Source organism: Elephantulus edwardii, unplaced genomic scaffold (genome assembly GCF_000299155.1).
Source record: "Elephantulus edwardii isolate Elephantulus edwardi_28Jun2011 unplaced genomic scaffold, EleEdw1.0 scaffold00207, whole genome shotgun sequence".
NCBI lineage: Eukaryota > Metazoa > Chordata > Mammalia > Macroscelidea > Macroscelididae > Elephantulus > Elephantulus edwardii.
In genome coordinates, this window is record NW_006399957.1 from 574538 (window position 1) to 596564 (window position 22027).

At 50.6% G+C, this 22027-nt stretch overlaps 1 protein-coding gene across 1 annotated transcript in view; it reads right to left on the reverse strand.

The window, feature by feature from the left end:
• Window positions 1–477: 477 nt before the first annotated feature.
• Window positions 478–22027, reverse strand: part of NFATC1 (nuclear factor of activated T-cells, cytoplasmic, calcineurin-dependent 1) — a 93714-nt gene continuing 72164 nt past the window's right edge. Inside the window, exons 9-11 of the mRNA XM_006897243.1 lie at window positions 16488–17177; window positions 14990–15159; window positions 478–612 (exon numbers count right to left, since the gene is read on the reverse strand). Coding sequence (XP_006897305.1) covers window positions 478–612; window positions 14990–15159; window positions 16488–17177 — 995 coding nt within the window. The remainder of the gene's footprint in view (window positions 613–14989; window positions 15160–16487; window positions 17178–22027) is intronic.

Consider the following 22027-nt stretch of genomic DNA (forward strand, 5'->3'; position numbering starts at 1 on the left):
GCCACAGAGGACATTCCCCCTTCCCTCCTGAACTGCCCCTCATGGAAGCCGGTGCCCTGGATGCCACAGATGTTTGCAGGCCTTCTAGGACTGCAACTCTCCTGTTTCCCAGACCTGCTTCCTGCAGTATTTTCAAAGCAGCAGCTGGCAGGTCTGATAGGACCAAATGGGATGACAGCACATCCCAGGCATCTGATTCTGCGGCTCTGATACAGCCCTGCACTGTTCAACACTTAGAACAAAGGCAGTCTGGGCATGACTGGAGGCGAGACGCCTCCTGGTGCCAGGATAACAGGGTGACTGAGCTGCCCCATTGTGCCAGGTATCAAGTTCTGATTAGCTCGGCCCCAAGCATGACACAGCGAAGGCACTTCCTCTGTCCTTTCCTTTGCTCACGTGTCCACCCCACAATCTGCAGGGAAGGAAGAACCTTGCTTCAAAATGAGGAGGAGACAGAGTAAGAGGCTCCTCAAACCCTCACGTGCCCGGATACAGCAGCGACATGGAGCACAGCACCTGGCCATTGTGCTTCAGACTATCTGCTGTTGCAGGGAAGACCACACACAGGGAAGCACGGAACTTCAGACTCTCAGAGAAACCCTGGCAGCAGCACTGCCGGATGGATGCGTAAGGAGCAGGACACAGCCCGGCACAGCCATACTCACTGTGGCTCTTCACAACAGCTAGAACGTGGAAACAACCACTGGAGCAGCACGGGGTGAACAAACACGTGGTGAGGCGCAGCCCAGCTGGCCACGAGAGACTAGGCCCCGGTGCCACCACCGCTGGGATGGGCCTGAAAACAAGCCGAGTGGATCTGGCATCAAGGCAACAAATGCTGTACGAGTCCATTCACAAGAGGTGCAAACACACACACTCTTCAAACCCACGAGCTGATTCCAACTGAGTGCAGTTGTTAGGTACTGTTGAGTAGCATCCAACTAACTCACAGTGACCCTATGAACTCACCTGAACCCTATTTATCATGTGCCATCTGTCCCCACGATCTCAGAGCCTACTGTTAACGCATTGTGTCAAGCCATCTGGTGAAGGGTCTTCCTCTCTTTCACCCTCTGCCTTTCTAAGCATGCTGTCCCTCTCCAAGAAATACAGCCTTTTCTAGCAACATGCCTGAAGTTGTTGTTAAGTGCCATCGAGTCACAGGCGACTCATAGCGACCCTATGAAGGAGAATCCTCGGCTTGGGTGCCTTTCACCCTCTCTCCAGGTTCATAGGGTTTCCGGAGGCAAGCTATTACGGAAGTGGATGCCACTCCTCCTTCTAAGCTTGTTTTAATCGGGGAGCTCCACCCCACTCTCTGTCTGCATTGGGTACCCAACCGTGAGATAAAACATCATTTTTGCCTCCAAGGAGCACTCCAACTGCACCTTCTGTAAGACCTGTTTGTTGTTTTGGCAGTCCACATGCTATATAGTACTTCTCTACACCACCACAGTGCAAAGGCATCAGTTCTTCTTCTTCCATTCTTATTCATTGTCCAGCTCCCTGACACATAGTGACTTAAAGGACCATGGCCTGAATCAGATACACCTTAGTCCTCAAACTGACACCATTGCTTCTCAATAATTTGGAGAGGTTCCTGACTTTCCCAGTGCAATGTTTCCTGATCTCCTGACTGCTGGTATCAAGTGTACGGATCATGGATCCAAGTAAGATGAAGTCATCGTTTCAGTTTTTCCTTCACCCCTCATGATGTTGCCTGTCAGTCCAGTGGTGAGAATTTTTGTTTCCTTGACATTATGACATAATCCATACTGAATATTGCAGTGTTTGATCTTTTGCAGCAAGTATTTCAAGTTCCCTTCACTTTCAGCAAGCAAAGTATGTCACTTGCATAATGGCTATTGATGAGTCTTCCTCCAATCCTGATGCCACTCTTCTTCATAGAGTCCAGCGTCTCAGATCTTTTTCTCAGCATACAGATTAAATAGGTATAGAGAAAAGATCGAGCTCCAGCAAACACTGTCCACCATGGGCAACCATTACCACGTTTGGCACATCAGTGTCACAGTGTTCAGCATCCCAGCAACCACAAGTTACCTCTGATGCACACTTTTCCTGATTTTAAATCATATAGTGTTCCTTTGCCCTCTTCACACAATAGCCTCTTGGTCTAGGTAAAGGTTTCATGTGAGGACCCTTAAAAGTCCTGAGCTTCTTACCCTCAATGCTGGCCATAATTGGTTATGATACACACAGAAAAATGCCTTTGTATAGTCAATAAAACACAACAGCACAGAAAAAGGAAGCCTTGCATGAGATAGACTGACATGGTAACTGGTGTAATGGGGTTAGGTGTGTCAGAGTCAGTAAGTCTGGCTCAGGATAGGGCAGGTTTCAGCACTACTGTACATAGGGTCGCTATAAACTATGGGTGACTCAATGGCACATAACAACAATAACAACAACAGACATCCTTCTGATATTCTTTGCGTTCAGCCAGCAATGGAATCCTTAGAGCCACAATCTCTTCTGAATCCAGATTGAACACTTGGCAGTTCTCTATGTACTATTCTAGCTGGTTTTGAATGATCTGCAGCTGCACTTTGCTTTCATGTATTATTAATGACATTGTTTGATAATTTTCATATTCTGTTGATCATCTTTCTTGAGAATAGGAATAGATATGGATTACTTGCAGTCAATCAGCCAGGCAGCTGTCCTCCAAATTTCTTGGCACAGACTGGTGAGCAGGTCCAGGGCTGCATCTACCAATTGAAACATGTCAACTGGTAGTTAAATTCCTGGGGCCTTATTTTTAACCAGTTCCTTCAGTGCAGCTTGAACTTTTTACCTTCATTACCAAAGGCTCTTGATCGTATGGTGCTTTCTGAAACAGTTCACTGTTAGCCAATTCTTTTTTGGTATAGTTTTTATGTCATATTTTGATGTTTCCTGGATCATTCAAGATTTTGCCCACAGCATCTCTAAGTATTGTAACTTGAAGCTTGAACTTGTTTTTCAGTTCTTTCAGTATGAGTAATGCTGAGTGAGTTCTTCCCTTTTTATTCTCCAATTCCAACTCTCTGCACATTCTGTTGTAGTAGTTTGCTTTGTCTTCTGTTCAGCTCTTTTATTTCATCTTTTTCCTTTGACTCCTCAATGCTCTAGTGCAATTTTCAGGATATCTTCTGACACCCATTTTGGTTTCTTCTTTCTCCTCTTTGCAATGACCTTTCCCTTCTTAGGAATCTCAGTGTCGTAGGCCATTGGAAGGTGAATCTTCTGCTTTTGTGGCTGAAGGACTACTTTCTTGGCCTTTAACACCTTTGCTTTGGCTTCAGTTTTGGAAGGGGCAGGGGCTTCCTTCTTCACCTTTGGAACCATCTTCATAGAAAACTGGGCTCTGCTTCTAATACTGTATCTATACATGTTTCTCTAGTATTCATAGGGTTTTCAGAGCCATGTTATTTTAGAAATGGATGGCCAACCCTCATCCCTTATCTGTCTTAATCTTGGAGCTCTATTAAATCAAGTCCACTATATGTGACCGTTCTAGAATTTGACACATCAGTGGCACAGCTTTCAGCAGCACAGCAGCCCACAAGTTACCTCAGTACAGCAAATGGACAGACAAGTGCTGTACTCATCAGAACAATGATAAACAGGCAAGAACAAAGAAAACTGAGCTACAAAGAGCTTAGCAAGATGCAGCTCAATCCCTCAGTACAGCAAACTGACAGATTAGTCTCACAGTTCAGGAGGCTCCACATCTGAGTCCCAGCTTGAGGGAAGGCTTTGTCTCTCTGGCGGTTCTGAAGCAAGGTCCTTGTCTTTGAGCTGCTTCTGGGCAATCTTCCTGCAGCTTAGTGTCTCTGTTCTAACAGCAAACCAGGGACATGAAATATCATGGGATAGGGTAAACAGGTTGGTTCTGGAGAGGGTGAACCGGGCTGTTCTTCGGAGGCAAGGATTCTGAAGCTCTGTCTGACATATTTTGGGCATGTTGCAGGGAGGGACCAGTCCTTGGAGAGTGACATCATGCTTGGAAGGGTGGAGGGACAGTGCAGGAGAGGAAGATCCTCTATGAGGTGGATTGACTCAGTGACTGTGGTAATGGGGGTAGGTGTGTCAGAGGCAACAAGGTTGCCTCAAGATAGAACAGGGTTCAGAGCTGTTGTACACAGGGCTGCTATGAGACGCAAGCAACTCAACGACACATAACAAAAAGAGTCTATCTGAGGCCAATGGCAGTGTGACAGAATGGAGCCTTCCAGCTGAGGCATCAGGTGGCACAGCAGGATAAAGTCCCAAGTGGAGGTGATGTCAAACTTCCTGGCAGTGCGTCCATGGCTGTCCATCTCTATGGAAGCAGACTGATTGCCTTCTTTTCTCCTGTAGTACAGCTGGTGAGTTCTAACCCTCAGCATTTCAGCTAGCACTTCAGTACTTAATCCACTGTTCCACCAGGGATCCTATGCAAATATGTGCCCATAACAAACCACTGTCCTTGAGTTGTTTCTGAGCATGACATTCTCCATTGCATCTTTGAGGCTGGAAATCTTCCCAGGAGACTGCCCTCTTCCTACCACGGAACATGTGATGCGTTCTCACCATGGACCTTTCAGTTAGAGCAACCAGCTCCACCACCAGGGCTCCCAAAGCCATGAGGGGTGACCATGAGAAAGGGAGGGTGTTTGCTTACCGAAATTGAGGTGATGCTAATGGTGGGAAGGACAGTCAGAAAAGGAGTCCTGGAAGGTCAATTAATAGGATTTGATCGGCTGTGTTGCTGAGAAGAGATGAGAATTATCTCTGAGACTTGGAATAGAGTGAGCCAGCCAGTGCCCTGAATTCAGGCTTCTAGCATTCTGAGAAAATGAATTTGTTTGTTAAATCCACCCACTTGTGGTCCTGCTGTTAATGCAGCACTTGAGAACTGACACTTTCATTTGTGATATTATCTTCTTCTAAACTCACCAGCAGAGTTTTCTATTTATTGTTCTTTGTGGTTTCTTTTAGTTTGTTTGTAGAAGGAAAGAATTTTCATATATGCATATTGTTGTTGTTATGTGCCGTTGAGTCACTTGTGACTCATAGCGACCCTATGTACAACAGCCCTAAACTCTGCTCTGTCCTGTGCCAATCGCACTGTCTCTGACACTCCCATCCCAATTACCCCAGTCACTGAATCAATCCACCTCATAGAGGGCCTTCCTCTCCTGCGCTGTCCCTCCACCCTCCCAAGCATGATGTCCCTCTCCAGGGACCGGTCCCTCCTCACAACATGTCCAAAGTATGTTAGACGGAACCTCAGAATCTTTGCCTCCAAGGAGCCACCCGGTTTAACCCTTTCCAGGACAAATCTGTTTGTTTTCCTAGCAGTCCATGGTATTCTCAATACTCTTCTCCAGCACCACAGCTCAAAGGCATCAATTCTCCTTCTATCCTCCCTGGTCATTGTCCAACTCTCTGATGCTTAACAAGTGATTGCGAAGACCATAGCCTGTATCAGACGCACCTTAGTCTCCAGAGAGACACCATTGCTCTTCAGTACTTTGGAGAGGTCCCTAACAGCAGACTTTCCCACGGCAATGCGCCTTTAGTGTCTTTAAAATTTTTTTTTTTACCTACACTTTTTATTTCTTCATGTGAAGCTGAGTTACCTTCAGCCTGAAGGACTACCTTTAATTCTTCTTGTAGGTCAAGCATGATGGCAAATTCTCAATCATTGCTTATCTGGGATTGTGTTTTCTTCTTCCTCAATTTTGTAGGCTGTTTTGCTAGGTAAAAATTTGTGGCCTAGTCTTTGAATGTGTCTTCTGGCCACCATGGTTTCTAAGGATGATTCGATTCTTACTTTTGAGGACATCGCACACATGGCAAATTGCTTTTCCTTTGCTGCTTTCAGAGTTGTCTTTGATTTTTTCCCCCCATTGACAGTTTGACTACAATGTCTTTTGGTGTGAATCTGCTCAAATTGATCCTGCTTGAAGTTCACAAACTTCTTAAATGCCTAAATTACTTGTTTTCATAAAATTTGGGATATTTGGGACTCTCTTTGCTTCAAATCCCTTTTTCTCTCCCGCTCCCTCCTTCAGCGCTGAGACCCCCATTACAAGTGCACTGGTGCACTAGACCATGGGTCACGCCTCTGGGAGGCACTGCTAATTATGCAACATTATTTCCCTTCCTATTTCTCCAACTGGACAATCTTTATTGGTCAGTCTTTAAGTTCACTGACTTTCCCCCTGACGGCTCAATTCTATGTTTTTCATTCCAGGTATTGCACTTTCAGCTCCAGACTATTTGCTTTACTATAAGGCATGTGCTTCAAATCCACCAGCTGCTCTGTGGGCCAAAGGTGGGCAATCTCCTCCTGTGTGATTTACTGCCTCTGACCACCCACTGGAGGATCGGCAACAGGTCGGTTTCAACTCCACAGCAGACAGTGTTAACATTATTCCCAGCTCATAATTTTCTCAAATACTTTCTTTAGTTCTTTTAACATATGTATAAAGATAATGAGTGAAGACCAGATGAGCTGTGGAGGGATATCAAGAATATCATCCATGAAGAATGCAAAAGGTCATTACAGAGACAGAGAAGGAAGAAAAGCCAAGATGGATGTCAGATGAGACTCTGAATGTTGCACTAGAATGCTGAGAAGTCAAAGCAAAGGGAAGAAATAAAGAAGTTAAGAAGCTGAACAGAAGATTTCAAAGGCAGCTCAGGAAGACAAAGCAAAGTATTATAATGAAATGTGCAAATAGCTGGAGTCAGAAAATAAAAAAAGGCAGAACTTGCTCAGCATTTCTTAAGCTGAAGGAAGAAAAGAACAAATTCAAACCTCAAGTTGCAATACTTGAAGATACTTTGGGCAGAATACAAAATGATCTAGGAAGCACTGAAAGAAGATGGAAGGAGTACACAGAGTTACTTTACCAAAAGGAATTGGCTGACAGGGAAGAATTTCATGAAACGTGTGAGCAAGAGCCCGTGGTGATGAAGGAAGAAGTTCAAGTTGCTCTGAAGGAATTGGTCAAAAAACCACCAAAGCCCCAGGAATTGAAAGCATATCAATTAAGATATTTCAATAGACATTGCCCTGGACACGCTGACCAAGTTGTGCCAAAAAATCTGGGGGACAACCATTTGGCCAACTGACTGAAAGAGAACCCTATCTGTTCCCATTCCAAAGAAAGGTGACCCAACAGAGCGGGTTGATATAAAACAATATCAAATGTTGGTATCAAACAATATTAAATGCAAACAAGATTCTGCTGAAAATTATCCATAAACGACTGGAACAGGTTATCAACAGAGAACTGCCAGATGTGCAGACTGGGTTTAGAAGAAGCCATGGCACTAGGGATGTTATAGCTAAGGTGAGATGGATCTTGGCTGAAAGCAGAGTCCAAGAGGAATGTTTATCTGTGTTTCATTGACTATGCAAAGACATTCAATTGTGTGAATTACAACAAACTGTGGCTGACTCTGAGAAGAATGGAAATCCCAGGACACTTGATCATGCTTATGCAAAACCTATACTTGGACCAGGAGGCAGTCATCAGAACATAGCAAGGAGACATGGCTCAAAACTGGGAAGGGTGTATGTTAGGAATATGTTCCAGCTCCATACCTTTTTAATCTATATGCAGAACAGATTACCTGTGAGGCTGGGCTCTTTGAGGAATAATGTTGCATCAGGATTGGAGGAAGACTCATCAACAACCTGCGTTTTGCAAATGACACAATCTTGCTTGCCGAAACTGAGGAGGGCCTGAGGCATTTGCTGTAGGAGGTCAAGGACTGCAGTCTTAAGTGTGGATTGAAGCTCAACATCAAGTAAAAAAAGATTCTCACCTGGGCCAATTGGCAGTCTCATGACAGATGATGAAGCAACTGAGATTGTTAACAGCTTCAGTTTACTTGGCTCCACAATCAACACTCTTGGTACCAGCAGCCAGGAACTCAAAAGATGAATAGCATTGGGAAAATCTGCTGTCAGGGACCTCTCCAGAGTACTGAAGAGCAACGATGTCAGTCTGGAGACTAAGGTGTATCTGATCCAAGCCATGGTCTTCACAATTACTTGCTATGCATAAGAAAGCTGGACAATGACTAGGGATGATGCCTTTGAGCTGTGGTGCTGGCAGAAAGTATTGAACATACCATGGACTGCTAGGAGAACAGGTTTGTCCTGGAGAAGGTGAAACCAGGCTGATCCTTGGCGGCAAGGATTCTGAAGCTCTGTCTGACATACTCTGGACATGTTGCAAGGAGGGACCAGTCTTTGGAGAGGGACATCATGCTTGGGAGGGTGTAGGGACAGTGCAGGAGAGGAAGACCCTCGATGAGATGGATTGACTCAGTGACCAGAGCAATGGGGGTAGATGTGTCAGAGACAATAAAGTTAGCTCAGGATAGAGCAGGGTTAAGAGCTGCTGTACATACGGTCGCTATGAGTTGCAAGTGACTCGATGGCACATAGCATCAACAACATAATATTATAATGGAGGAGAAGCCCATTGCCTCAAGGTGACCCTGCCCCACGGCACCTTCCCTCCTTCCGAGTCTGAGGCTGTAATCATCTTTCTCCGGCACAGTGGCCGGCACATTTGAAACACGGACTGTTTGGTTGGAAGCACAACATATAAACCTCCAAACCTCCTCATTTATATAAAAGTTGATATAAAGCCTTTGCTAAAAAGTCCAATATCTCAGTGTTTTTGGGAGACCTTGGCTACATTTTTTCCCCTGTGTTTAGATATAATTTTGCCTGTAACAGTTTTGTTGAAGAATGTACATTACATATAACAATTCTGGAATCACCACCTGTTCCCTGAGCCTGGCTGCAGAGTATATTACTACTGAACATCTCCCCACCCCCACCCCATTCCCCTTGTCACTGCTCATTGGATTAGCAACATTCCTGGACTAGATCTGCAGATTCCGTCTTCCCTGCAACGTGGTCACGGAATTTTTGGCTTTTTAAAAATCCTTACATTTACTTTTAAACTGATTCCCTTGTGGTCATTCTTAAGTTAGCATGAGTCAGTGGTCAGCCAGTTTTGAGTCAGCAGTTTTCCTTAAAAGATTTGAACCACTGTCTTCCACCTTTTGCCACACACAACACCTGATTCCAGGCAGTTCACATGCAGCCTTAGCTTGTACTTCTGCTTATGCAAGGCCTCATAGTCAGCTAGAAATGAGTGGCCTGACTGGGCCCCTTTTCCTGAACATGCACAAAGCCAGATGCACATTTTTGACCTTCTAGATCTTGAGGAGTGGGTCCCCTCTGGTCATCTAGCTGTCTGGGTCTTTCTTTTAAACCCTTGGCCAAGTTCTTGTGCATCCTCCCTGAAATCAGTCTTAGGTCTCTGCTCTGACACTGATCCCAGCTGAGGGCTGTTGTTTCCATGATGCCCAGCAATGGGGCTCCCCCAGGGAGCTTCTGGGTGGTTAGAATCCCGACCCAGCTTTGGGATAGGTTTCTGACAGAGCTCTGGAAGAGGTCTATCTCCTCCACTGCTTGTGAAATACTCTGGTTGCGATACAAGCAACCTCAAATTATAAAGCCACAGATCTCACCATTCTTATCAAGGCCTCAGAATTGTCCTCCCCATCCTCCCTTTCCAAAAGAAGTACATTTTCTTTTGTTCTGATCTCTTGTGTAATTTTCAGATCTTGAAATAATTGATTTGACTGTTTTACTTTTGTGGGAGAGCTGATTCTCCCATGTCCCTCTCTGACACCCTGGAAATCCTGTCTCTTTTCCAGTTCCTCTTGAGTTTCCAAGTCATCTCATCTGACCATCGGATTCTTCATGCTCATCTTTGCTTGCAGAGCCAAACTCTTACTTGAAACTTGGACTTTTTGGCAGGCCTCTGAGGTCTCCCAGCTTTCTCCAGAGAGAAAAACTCAACTGCGCCAGCTCAGGCTTGACAGAGTACAGGGAGCATTCAGAAACCCGGGCTGGCAGACCTGCAGGTCTGACTTTACTCTGTGGTAACCCTGATTATCGAGCAAGTCAACCAGAGCTCCTCTCTAATTTCTCCCCACCTGCAAGGTGTCTCCCCACCGGCAAGGTGGTGTGCATACTGTTTCCAGGTTAGGTTGGTAAACTGAGAAGACACATGTCAACAGTCTTTTGGGAAAGGCTGTCCATCAAGTGTGAGTAAGTTTCACTGTTGGTCTGCTATTTTCTGGTAGAAATGTGTCACACTGGACTGTATGATTGATATATTCAGCTTCGACAATGCCTGCATCCCCCAAGTGCCATGACCTCCTCTCCCTGGGTTTGGTGACATTTGTAAGTCAACCCTTCCATGTTTCCAGGGACCACAGGCAGAAAGGTATCCAGCAGCACAGGTTCACTCAGCATGTCTGCGCCTGGCTGGCTGGACCCAGAGCTCCAGGAGAGCATGCCAAGGGCTGGAGTTACAGACCCGGCTGTGCTTGCACAAACACAGTTGTCAGACAGATGTAGATGTGGCCTCACCTGTCCTGGCCACGACGCTCCCTAAAGAGCCGTGGCCCTGCCTCCACCTACCGCTGGACTCCTGAATGCAGCCATTATGCTTTTAAACCCCTTGTTTATTGCTTCACGCTCGAGTGACTTGCAGCAGTGTGCTGTTTGCTGGCCCAGGACCTGAACACACCTGCGCGGAGCACAGCTCCCGAGTGCGGCTGCTCTGCAGGGACAGGTCTGCCTGGGGCTCCGAGGTGTCAGGGTGGTGGAGCTCGGCACGTTGCCACGGCCAGTGCGGCTGGCAGCCCCTCTGTTGTTCACAGTTTGTGATGAATGACAAAGCCACTGCAAACATCTCCCACGTTGCAGGCACAAAGCCACGTCTATTCATCAAAGCCACCTCTCTGCCCTGCTGGCCACATGTCTTCTTTGGCACCTAACAGATGGACACATACGAAAACCCAGCAGCTCTTTCTAGTCCTCTTTTTCTCTCCTCTCCACCTCTTCCTTCCTCCATGTTCATAATTTCAAACAGCAACAAGCTCACACCTATTGTGAAGACAAGGAAAGGCCAGTGACTGTGTGTCTCTGTTGAAAATATGGATGCAAACTGGCAGTAGAGGTGGTTCCCCGAACCTACACCGCATGGTGCCACACACGCTGGTGAGGACATATGCTCTTCCTTCCACAGGCCTGAGGCTGGGTCGAGCCCGAACATGGCCTCACGCAGGCTAACAGGGCTCAGAAGCCAGCTCCCAGCAGTGCTGTGTCTGCAACCACCAAGACGGCACCTGCCCAGAGACCTTCACTCAGCTGATACCTTCCTCTGTCCTGGAGGGGCAGGTTCACAAATACCATGCTGGCGAGACCCACAGAGTGGCTCATGAACCCAGGGAGTGGCTTTTGCTTTTCCAAACCACCATCTCTCAAGGCATTGCTGGCTGACCATCAAGCCCAATCTCCACGATGCTGTTGTTGCATACTGCTGAGTCAGAACCAACCCGTCGCTGGCCCTCCAACAGGTTTTTAAAGGTAGTAAATCACACTGGAGGAGAGTATCCATCTTTCTCACATAGAGCAACTCCTGGATTTGAGTTGCATACATTTGGGATGGTAGCACAACTCCTTAGCACCAAGCCGCCAGAGCTCCACACTAGCTACTGAAAAGACCAGCTGTGAACCCAGGTCAGCACTGACCAGGGCAACCACACGCAGAGAGCTGCACTCTGCAGGCTTCTCGCAGTGATTCTGTGGAGCAGACCAGCAATTCCTTCCTCGGAGGCCCCTGTGCACGGGTTCCGCTGTGGACTTGTTATTAGTTGGACAGGTTACGGTTAGGGTTAGGCTTCTGTGGCTCACACTTCTTATGGGACAGTCAGGCAATAACTAAAAATGGGCATATACATGTTTGATGGAAACACTACTAGAAAGATGCCCAGACGAAGTCTCTGTGAAGACAGGAGGTCTGCACAGATGACACTGATGGGCATGCTGGGTCTCTCTGAAGATAGGACAGACAGGCAGGCAGGGTCTCGTGAAGATGGGATGGACAGGCCGGGTCTCTGTGGAGACTTGGCAGACAGGCCAGGTCTCTGTGGAGATATGATGGGACAGGTAGGGTTTCCGTGAAGACAGAGTAGTGGAGACGGGGTGGACAGGCAGGGTCTCCATAGAGATAGGGGAGACAGGCAGGGTCTCTGTGGAGACAGGGTGGACAGGAAGGGTCTCCGTGGAGATGGGGTGGACAGGCAGGGTCTCTGTGGAGATGGGGTGGACAGGCAGGGTCTCCACAGAGATAGGGTAGACAGGCAGGGTCTCCGTGGAGACGGGGTGGACAGGCAGGGTCTCCGTGGAGACGGGGTGGACAGGCAGGGTCTCCGTGGAGACGGGGTGGATAGGCAGGGTCTCTGTGGAGACGGGGTGGACAGGCAGGGACTCCGTGGAGATGGGGTGGGAGAAGTAGAGACAGCTGGAGGCATGCACTGCTGCTGACTGGCTGGCTTAGCTTACTGGGATTCGACAGCCTTTCCATCCCTGGTAGCAGCATGCTGGGTCCTGGGAGTTTTCAGAACACAGGGCTACGTGTTCTCCCAACCTCAGAGACCCGTTGATGGCTTCTCAGCTGGTAGCCGTCTCACACTCCCACTTGCACAGCCCTCCCAGGCCCAGGGGTCTCCCCACAGGAGCCTGTTGGATCCTCGTCCAGCACGTTGCAGCCTGCAGCCCAGCATCTAGGGCGGTATGTCTGCTTGCAGGAGCAAACCCCTTCCATCTTCATTAGAGCAGGAGGCCCAGACGCGGCCCTGTGCCAGATTCGTAAAATTTTCCGTGAGGAAAGCGTTTTATTCTCTCTCAGTGTGGCTGAAGCCAGGAAAGGGGGGCGGAGAGAAGAGAGGGGCGCACACCCAGACATGCAGGCTACCTGCTTGTTGTTTTAATGACAGGGAGACTTCCAGAAGCAGAGGCCCATGGAGGGGCTGGGGACACCACGTGGGGCAGCCAACCAGTGGACCGTGTGTCGCAAAGCTAAAGGAAAGAGGCAGGTGCCGCACTAGGGACGTGCAGGAGAAGGGGCCCTGCGTCGGGGCAGGGGATGTTGCATTGTGCACACGGAGAGAGCAGGCCAGCTTTCCAGCAGCACCTGACCACTGTGGGGCTCTGTCCCTTTCGGTTACTCATGGTATTTTACACTTTCTGACCACACTCTTGTTCTCTTCCTAGACCACAGCAAAAAGTCAGCACTCCTTTTCAACACATGGACAGGCAGCCTGTGACGGCTTCACAGTGGCCGTGCGGACTGGGGCCCAGGACCCAAGGGGTACAGGGCTTCACGTGTGGTCACACGTCTTCAGAAAGTACAGGTGTGATGGGAGCAGGGCTCGTGACACACAGACACGTGTTCACACGCATGTGAGACCAGGGCCTCGTATGACATGGGGAATGCATCCAGAACAGAAGTCCTGGCTCCCTCCACGTGGGCAATTTTGGGAGCAGTGTGTACACATGGTCCACCTCATGCTCAGAAAAGTTCACGTTTAGAATAAAGCCACGCCTGTGAAGTCCTGTGCCACGAGTGGTCAACGACACTGGCCAAGTAGTGCTATGAGCAGGAAGGGACATCACCCAGCTGATCCCCAGGGACCAGGACCTGAGTGTGGTCCCACCATGGCAGCCCCCAGACCAGGGACCTTTAGAGCTGGAATAGGTTCTGCTGGGGTTAGGGTCAGGACCCAGCTGGCAGGGCAGCAGGGCGGCGGGGTGGAGGAGGACCTGGCCTCAGTCCCTCCACCCCTGACTCTGATGGGGGTGACAGGTGAGTTTTTGCCAGCCGGCTTCTGTGGACGAGGGCATTTCAGTGTCTGATTCCTGGGGGTCAGCTGCAAACTCGCAAGAAGCGTAGACAGGACAGCTGTGCCATGTATGGGATCTGTGCTTGCCCTCCCCAGACTCAGGGGCATGGCCTCTGTGGGAGACTCAAGTGCTCTGGCTTGCAGATAGGAGCTTACAAAATACACAACACAGAAGGACTGAGCCTCACCCCAATTAGAAGTGAGTGGCCAAAGCTCACAGGGCAGGCGGGGAAAACCTGAGTGTTGAGAAATCAAACAAGATGTTGCAACTCTGATGGGCTAGAACGCATCTCTGGAGGAGCCTCCCAGCTGGAGAGGTGGTGCAGATAACTCCTCTCTGTGGAGGATTCCTCACGTGTGGAGCCTGGACGGCAGACAGCTGCCATCAGCAGGGCCCAGGATGCTGGGGCACGTGAGGAGGGTGGGAAGGTGAAGGCACGGGAGGAGGGTGAGGGGGCTGGGGCACAGCAGTGGTCAGGAGATCTGCCGACCCTACACTGGCCTCGTCTGGGTGCTGAGTGGAACGGTCAGTAAAAACATTTCCAGAAAAGTCCCAGAGACCAGACCAGGGTCATGGGGACTTTAGGAGCGTCCTGAGGAACCAGAGAGCACACTCCTATCCTGGGGCAGCTGAAGGAGGAGCAAAAGGACCCTGAGTGATCAGAGCCTCTCAGGAGCCAAAGACAGCCTTGTCACAGCAGAAGTGCGCTTAAGGGAGCTCTGGGGGACCAGTGGGTAAGGAGTTGTGCTTCAACACAAAGTCAGGCAGTTTGAATCCACCAGCTGCTCCATGAAGAGAAAGACAGGCAATCTCCTGTGCAATTTACAGCCTCTGAAAGCCTCCGAGAGAGTCAGCTGTAAGATGGGTCCCACAGGTGGCAGATGTGAAGGGCTCTCCTCTCCAAGAGCCTGGAGTTAGAAACACAGGACGGCCCTCAGCTCCCAAGTGTAAGGCCAGTTCTTGAAACCCACCTGCTGCTCTATTAGAGAAAGATGTGGTGGTCTCGGTCTGTAAGGGCTCCCCAGACCAAGCCTGCTGCTGCCTGTCAGTCCCACCTCACGGCAACCCTCCCTTAGGGCTCCGAGGCTCAGTCTCCATGGGAGGAGATAGATCCATCCCTCAGCTGGTGGATCCTAACACACCGTGCCACCAGGTCCCAGCCTGGGAGGCCCTCTGGAGCAGCTCTGGTCTCCTATGGCCTACATGGTCACTGCCGAATTGGTTCCACAGCAGTGGGCTGGGCTTGGCTTCGCCAAGAAACCCTCGGGGAAGAGCAGAGTAAACAGCTAGTGGGTAGCTGGTGTTCTGACTAGTCACGGAGGCCAGCAGGCTCTTGATGTCGCAGCAGGTCTGCGCCCACACCTTGGAGTACGCTGGGTAAAACAAGGCGCAGAGCATGTGGGTGGGTAGCAGCGACTCCCTCCCAATTCTGGGAAACAGCCTAGGACTTAATGTTCATCTGGAAGGATCCATGTGAACAAATGATCCCCACGCGTCGGTGCCCCCAAGGAGAGATTGTGCCAGAAACTGTGACAACTGTGGTATTTGCTTTGGGACTTTCACAGAAAGGCAACTGGAGGATGGCTGAAGGGCCAACTTAGAGTGAAGAGGCTTGGTGGCCACATTCTGGAACCTTTCTCAACCTTCTGGAACTTTCTGGAGTCTAGTTGTTCGCTGTGCTCCATGCTCAAGTCAGGGTGACTTTGGCAGGAGCTGGTGTCTGCTGCAGGTGTGCCGGTCGGTACCTTCATTTATGGAAGGGGAGCCCTCAGGAAGCCCAGGAGCTGTAGGCACCCAGCCCAACACCCACTTGCTCCCCCGGACACGGCGCACTAATTGTCTCAGCCCCTAATGAGTGGAGCTGCAGGCCGCCCTGAGTGAGGAGTCTCAATTACGAGGTGCTGTTGGATCAAAGGCCCCAGGCAGCTCCTGCAAGCCCACACGGAGCACAGCCTGCATGTCGCCAGGCCTCACAGTGCATCTCCTCACAGAACAACCAACTGGAGAACAATGAGGGGCCTTTTGTTATCACTCATTAGCAAGACGCATCAGGATTCAGAATTTTTTCACGCCAATTAGCCGGCTACAGATGTTTCAAAGGCGCCTCCTTTCAGATAACCTCAGACGTGGCACAGTCACACACAATGGCATGTTTATACCGAGGAGGCCTTCCAGGGCTCGAACTGAATCAGAGTTCACCGTGACCCCACGCCCCCTGCCTGTGCCTTAGCCCCGGACCCTATGGTCCCACTGTGTCAGCGCCAGATAGCCACACAGATTGAAAAAGTAACACTCCCTAGCTTGGCCGTTCTCCTAACACTGTTTACCAAGCTGCAGAAGCTCCCATGAAACCAGAGTTTGACCTGCAGCCAGGAGGCAGGACAGCTTCTTCTCAGCCCACTTGCACACGTGGCCACCCCACGGTGGAGCCATCTTTCCCTGGCCAATGTGTCCCTGCAGGTCTACAGCACCAGGTTCTGGCCACACGGCCCAGATGGCATACCAGAGCACATGCCACGCTGCCACTGGGCGGACCCTGATCGGCACACCACACATCTTTGCGAATGGCCCTGAGGGGCCCACTGCCCACACGGGACATGTCAGTGAGGCCAGCATGCAGCCCTGCAGAGCAGTTAATACGCACACGCTTCTCTCACGGTCAGAGGGCTGACCGTACACCTGCACAGCAGTGGGCACTTACCATCGTCCAGGTACAACTGGTCCAAGTCTTCTGGTTCTCGCTTGATGGTTACAGGAATAGGGACCAAATTATGATTACTGTCCTCATGCAACTCTGGCAGTGACAGAGGCTGGGTGGTTGGAGACGCATGTCTGTGAACCTTCAGAGGTTGGTGCGGCTGGTGGCCCACTGCGGATGGGCATGTTGGGCTGCAGGGCTGCAAATAGGTTGGCTCTTGGGTGACAGGCAGCACCGGAGGAGTGGGACTGTTGGGACAGCGTGTTTGCTGGTAACCAAGGGGACTGCTACTGCTGAGATGTTGACTCACCTGCGGTTGCAGTGTGGTGTGAGATGACGAGTGGGGAGCACTTGGGGGGACGGCTCTGGGTCTTGGCACTTCCTGAGTGATGGGGGTCCCTCCAGCGGGCTGCTGGAGGCCGAGGTGGCCGAGGCTGGAGCTGGGGCTGCACTTAGTGTAAGTGGCAGAAGAGAGGTCATGGAGTTTTGGGCTTGTGCCAGGAGGAGGGGACATCACAGCGCTTCTCTGCTGGCAGGAAGTAAAGCCGGCCACCAGGCATGCACTGGGGTCGGGCGGCAGCAGAAGCTGTTGGCCATAGTAGGGCTTCGAGAGAGGATCAAGTCCTGGGCTCACTGGGCCACAGGTCTGCACAGGCTCATAGTCGTCAGTGGGCTCCGTTTTTATAACTGGAACTGTGAAGAGAAAAAAGTTCCATAAACACGATGGCACACTGGTGCCACTGGGCTGGTTGTGGCTAGGATACTCTTTGCAAAACAAACAGCGTCTTGACTAAGTCTCTCTGTCCTTTGCCTGGTTCTCCCACCCAATTAAAAAAAAAAAAAAAAAAAAAGGAATGAGTCACCGGCTCCAGAAAGTCACAGCTGGTTCTAATACTGAGGAGGACTGTTTTCTTTGGAGTCTCCTCCAGCACTAATGTGCCATAAAAATCCATTTGCAAACTGCAGGGGAAGCTCTGGGCCCAAGGGCGTAGGGGTTTGTAGCAATGGACGTGCAAATGTTAACTTGGACACACTGCCCTCTCTAGCTACTGGCGACTGCCTGATAAATGGCCATGCCTCCAGGAAGCCCCCATGACATGGTGACTTTAAGAAGACCTCAGAAACAGCTGAGAAGACATGGGAGAGTTGCTGGGCAAGTGCTCAGCCATGAAAGTGAGTGGGGTTTTCAGTGAGAGTTTGCACTCCCAAGAAAGCACAAGCCAAAGCTATTGTCATCCGTTAATTCCAACTCCTCAGTGTGGCTCCCAGGGCTGCAAATCTTCACAGAAGGAGACGTCTCTATTTTCTCCTGGGAGTGGCTGGTGTTTGAACCTCTGTAACTTGGTTGTGCTGCTGTTATGTGCTACCAAATCAGTGAACTTATAACGGACCCTCCCTGGAGTTTTGAAGGCTGCACACGGTACAGAAGGAAACTGCCCATCTTTCTCCTGTGGAACAGACGGTAGATCTATGCCCCCTGCTCGGGTGGTGCCCCCTGCTCGGGTGATGCCCCCTGCTCACTGGGCCACCACAGGCCCATTTGGCATCTGGAACATTCTGTCTCTGTGCACATATATACCCACACACATTAAACACACTCCTCCACCAAGGAGCTGGCCCTGATTCACAGTGACCTCGCACTTGGTTTTCTACAGGAGGAGACGTCTCACCTTTCTCCTGGGGAATGGCTAGTGGATTTGAACCGCTGACCTTTGCTTAGCAATCTGAAAGCTCTAACAAAAACCCACTGCTGTTGAGTCAGTGCTGAGCCAGAACAAGCCTTCAGCTGGTCTCCCTGGCCTGGCTGTAAATTTTCACAAGAAGGCCTGTCCATCTGTCCTGTGTGGAGTGGCTGGTGTATTCAAAGCACTGATCTGTGGTTAGCATCCCTCAGGTGTGCACTGTGTAGAACAGCAGATGACCATGACTCCTAGGATGGCCACTTTGATAGCCCCACTGTCTCCAGACTCCTCAGCCTCTCATCTTTACCAGGGAGCTGATGGCCCAGGACAGGCCGAGGGATACATGCAGGACAAAGCTCTACGCCAGCACGTGAGCCAGGCGAATCTTGTGGGCTGTCCTGGGCCAAACAGCCTCCATCCTCTGTCCCCACAGGGAGCTCTAAGGGACACCCAGGTACCTCCCAGATACTGGCTCTGACTGGCCCAGGGTCCTTGTGTTTGATCCCTTGGGTCCAAGGATGACACAATAGACTGCCAGCTCGACACTCAGCACAGTGTGGGAGCCAGGCCAGGGCTCTGCCTTCACGCATCCCACAGAGCAGCAGGACTTGCTCATGGGGCTCTCTCTCCTCCGTGGCCCATCAGGAGAGGCACCTGGTGGTCAGTCACAGGGAGGGTCCAACTGCTGATGCCGGCACGGGTGGCATGCAGTAATAAACCGTCACCACAGCCTCATCATATTCCACCCAACCAGGCAGGCACTGAGGGGACGTGGGAGGGTGCCCTGAGAGCACGCTAACAAAGGCTGCACCCCATCTGTTTCCTATTAGGGAGGGCGTGCCGCCACCACACAGCTGAGAGCACAGCACAGAATATTCCTGAAGCTTGTCTGGGACAGGAGCACCTGCATGTGGAGAAAGGCAGTCCCTTGTTGGCACAGGGCCAGCCCTCGACTCACAAAGCAGAGAGGGGTGTGCTGGGGCCAAAGATCTGGGGGGTGGGACAGGAAGGGCTTCTCAGAAAGTCTAGGCACAGGGATCAGGGAGCCAGGAGGGCATGGGCGACCGGGGTAATGGGGTAGTCTAGGGGGCCAGGAAACCAGGGAGCCTAGAGCCTGGTGGTGGGGAGGCCAAAGGTTTGCTGAGATGAGGGGTCTGGGAGGGTCTAGGTTTGGGAGTTCGGGGCTGGGGAACTAGGAGGCCTAGCAGTCGAGGGTTTGGGATCTGAGAGACTGAAGGGGCCATGGGGCTGGCGACCTTAGGAGACCAGGTGATCTGGGGTAGATGGCTGAGAGAACTGAGAAATCTTGGGTTCTGAGAGGTGGGGGGACTGACCAGTGGGCTGGGAAGTTGAAAGTCTGGATGGGGGCCTGGCCCAAATTGTCTCTAGAACACATGCCACAGCAAGTGTCCTGGCTGAAGTCAGCTCAGCCCTTACCACCTGTGCCCCCACATGATGATAACCCGAGTTCAGCCCTGGGTACCTCCCACAGGACTCATTTTGTGGCTTGAGTCCCTGGGGATTCTTGGTTGGGCGCTTAGAGCTTAGACAACTTCTGACAGCACCACGCCATCTGTTCTACAACTCAAGTGTGCATCCCACCTCCATATACCCCAGGCCTCATTCCCGCATGTCCATGTACCCCAGGCCTAATACTCCCACATTTCTGTACCCTACATTCACACACCCCATGTCCATAGATTCAGTATCTACATACCCCAGGTCCATGCATGCACCCTAGGCCTAGTACCCCCACATCCATGTATCCCATGTCCACATACCCTACATTCATATACCTGACACCTACATATCATGACCATGTACTCCGTACCCACTCACCCCACATCCACGTTCCCCACATTTACACATCCCGGCCATATATTCAATGTCCACATACTCCATGTCTGCCCATGCACCCTAGGCCTAGTACCCCCACATCCATGTACCCTACATTCATATACCTGACACCCATGTATCCTTGTCCATGTACCGCACACCCATCCACCCCACATCCACATACCCATGTCCATGTTCTCCACGCCCACACACTGCACCATAACACCTGATCTTACAACTCACCTGACAGTGAGTGCTACTACCCATCCTGCATCTCAACGCCACACTCCCCATGTTACGCACTGCTCCATGTGGAGGGGACCTGTGGATAGGAGCCAGCTCCCCCAAAGGCCTCTGAAATCCACATCTCTCCAGCAGCCCTCCCAGACCAATCAGGCACATCATTCTCTCCTGGCCCTCGTGGCCAAGGGCTTCTTCCTACATCAGTGGGTGTGACGTGTGGACATGGAGCACACGAGCCATAAAACCAAGGAGTAGGTGTCCTTTTGATTAACAGAAAGCTGAACTGTTGTTTCATATCACAAATGGAATCTGTAATCAGCTGCCGGTGCCAATACCTTTCTCAGGAAATCTGGCAAGGGTCGAGCATCTGGCCACACTAAGTTCAGGGATTAGCTACAAGGAGCTCATGTCTTTGGCTGTGAGAGTCAGGAGGTTTTTATCCGAAAAGCTGACCCCGATCCTGTGAAGACTCTCAAGAACTGCCCCTCTGACTCAGTCTGGCCATTTCAACAGGCTGTAAACCAGAAGAGCAAGTGCTGAGCGGGAACAGAACCAAGCAGGCTCTGCCACCAGGCAGCACTCGCCCAGCCCTCACCTTCAATAGCTACACAGGAAGATCTGCTGTGACCTGGGGGGACATAACTCCCAGCCCACAGATGCCCATTCACCATGCTGGCTCTTTAAAAAGGCAGAGAATAAGCTTTGAGTTATTATAACAATTGTCATAGTTCATATTTTTTGGGTTTTTTTTTAAACCAAGCCTGGGGTTCCATCAGTACATTTCCAGGACACAAATGCCCTTGTGCCACTACTCCAACCAAGACCAGAAAGGGAGGTGGGTGGGGCTTGCTTAGTTCTCTGCAGTATGTCCCCTGAGCTCCTTAAACATGCCTAGCCCTGACTCTGAGCCAGCACAGTCAGCCCCAATAACTTCTGCCCAAAGGTACAGTTTATTAGGCAGCATGGTGAGACCAGATGGTCCAAGGCTTGCAGTGGGGCAGGGTCATAGGTCAGTATGGTGTGAGCTATCTGCCCCCATGATGTTAGTCATTAGTCTGTGTAACATGAACAGTTTGTGTGGTGTGAACTGCACTGCATGAACTGTATGCCTGTGTGGTGGGATCTGTGTGCCCATGTGGTGTGAACTGTCTGTGTGGTGGGAGTTGTGTGCCCATGTGGTGTGAACTGCCTGCCTGTGAAGTTGAAGTCATGTGCCCACATGGTGCAAACTGCCTGTGTGGTGGGATTTGTGTGCCTGTGTGGCGTGACCTGTGTGCCCACATGGTGTGAACTGTGTGTGGTGGGAGTTGTGAACTGTGTGTGGTGGGAGTTGTGAACTGTGTGGTGGAGTCGTGTCCCTGTGTAGCATGGGCTGCGTGTCCACATGGTGTGAACTGTCTGCCTGTGTGGTGGGAGTTGGGTGCCTGTGTGGTGTGACCTATGTGCTCACATGGTGTGAACTGTGTGGTGTGAGTTTTGTGTCTGTGTAGCGTGAACTGTGTGTCCATGTGCTGTGAACTGTCTGCCTGTGAGGTAGGAGTTGTGTGCCTGTGTGGCATGACCTGTGTGCCCACATGGTGTGAACTGTTTGTGTGGTGGGAGTTGTTTGTCTGTGTGGCGTGAGCTGTGAGTCCACGTGGTATGAAATGTCCCCTTCTGAGGTAGGAGTCATGTGCCTGTGTGGTGGGAGTCGTGTACCCGTGTGGTGTGAATGGTGTGCCCGTGTGGTGTGAATGGTGTGCCCGTGTGGTGTGAATGGTGTGCCCGTGTGGTGTGAATGGT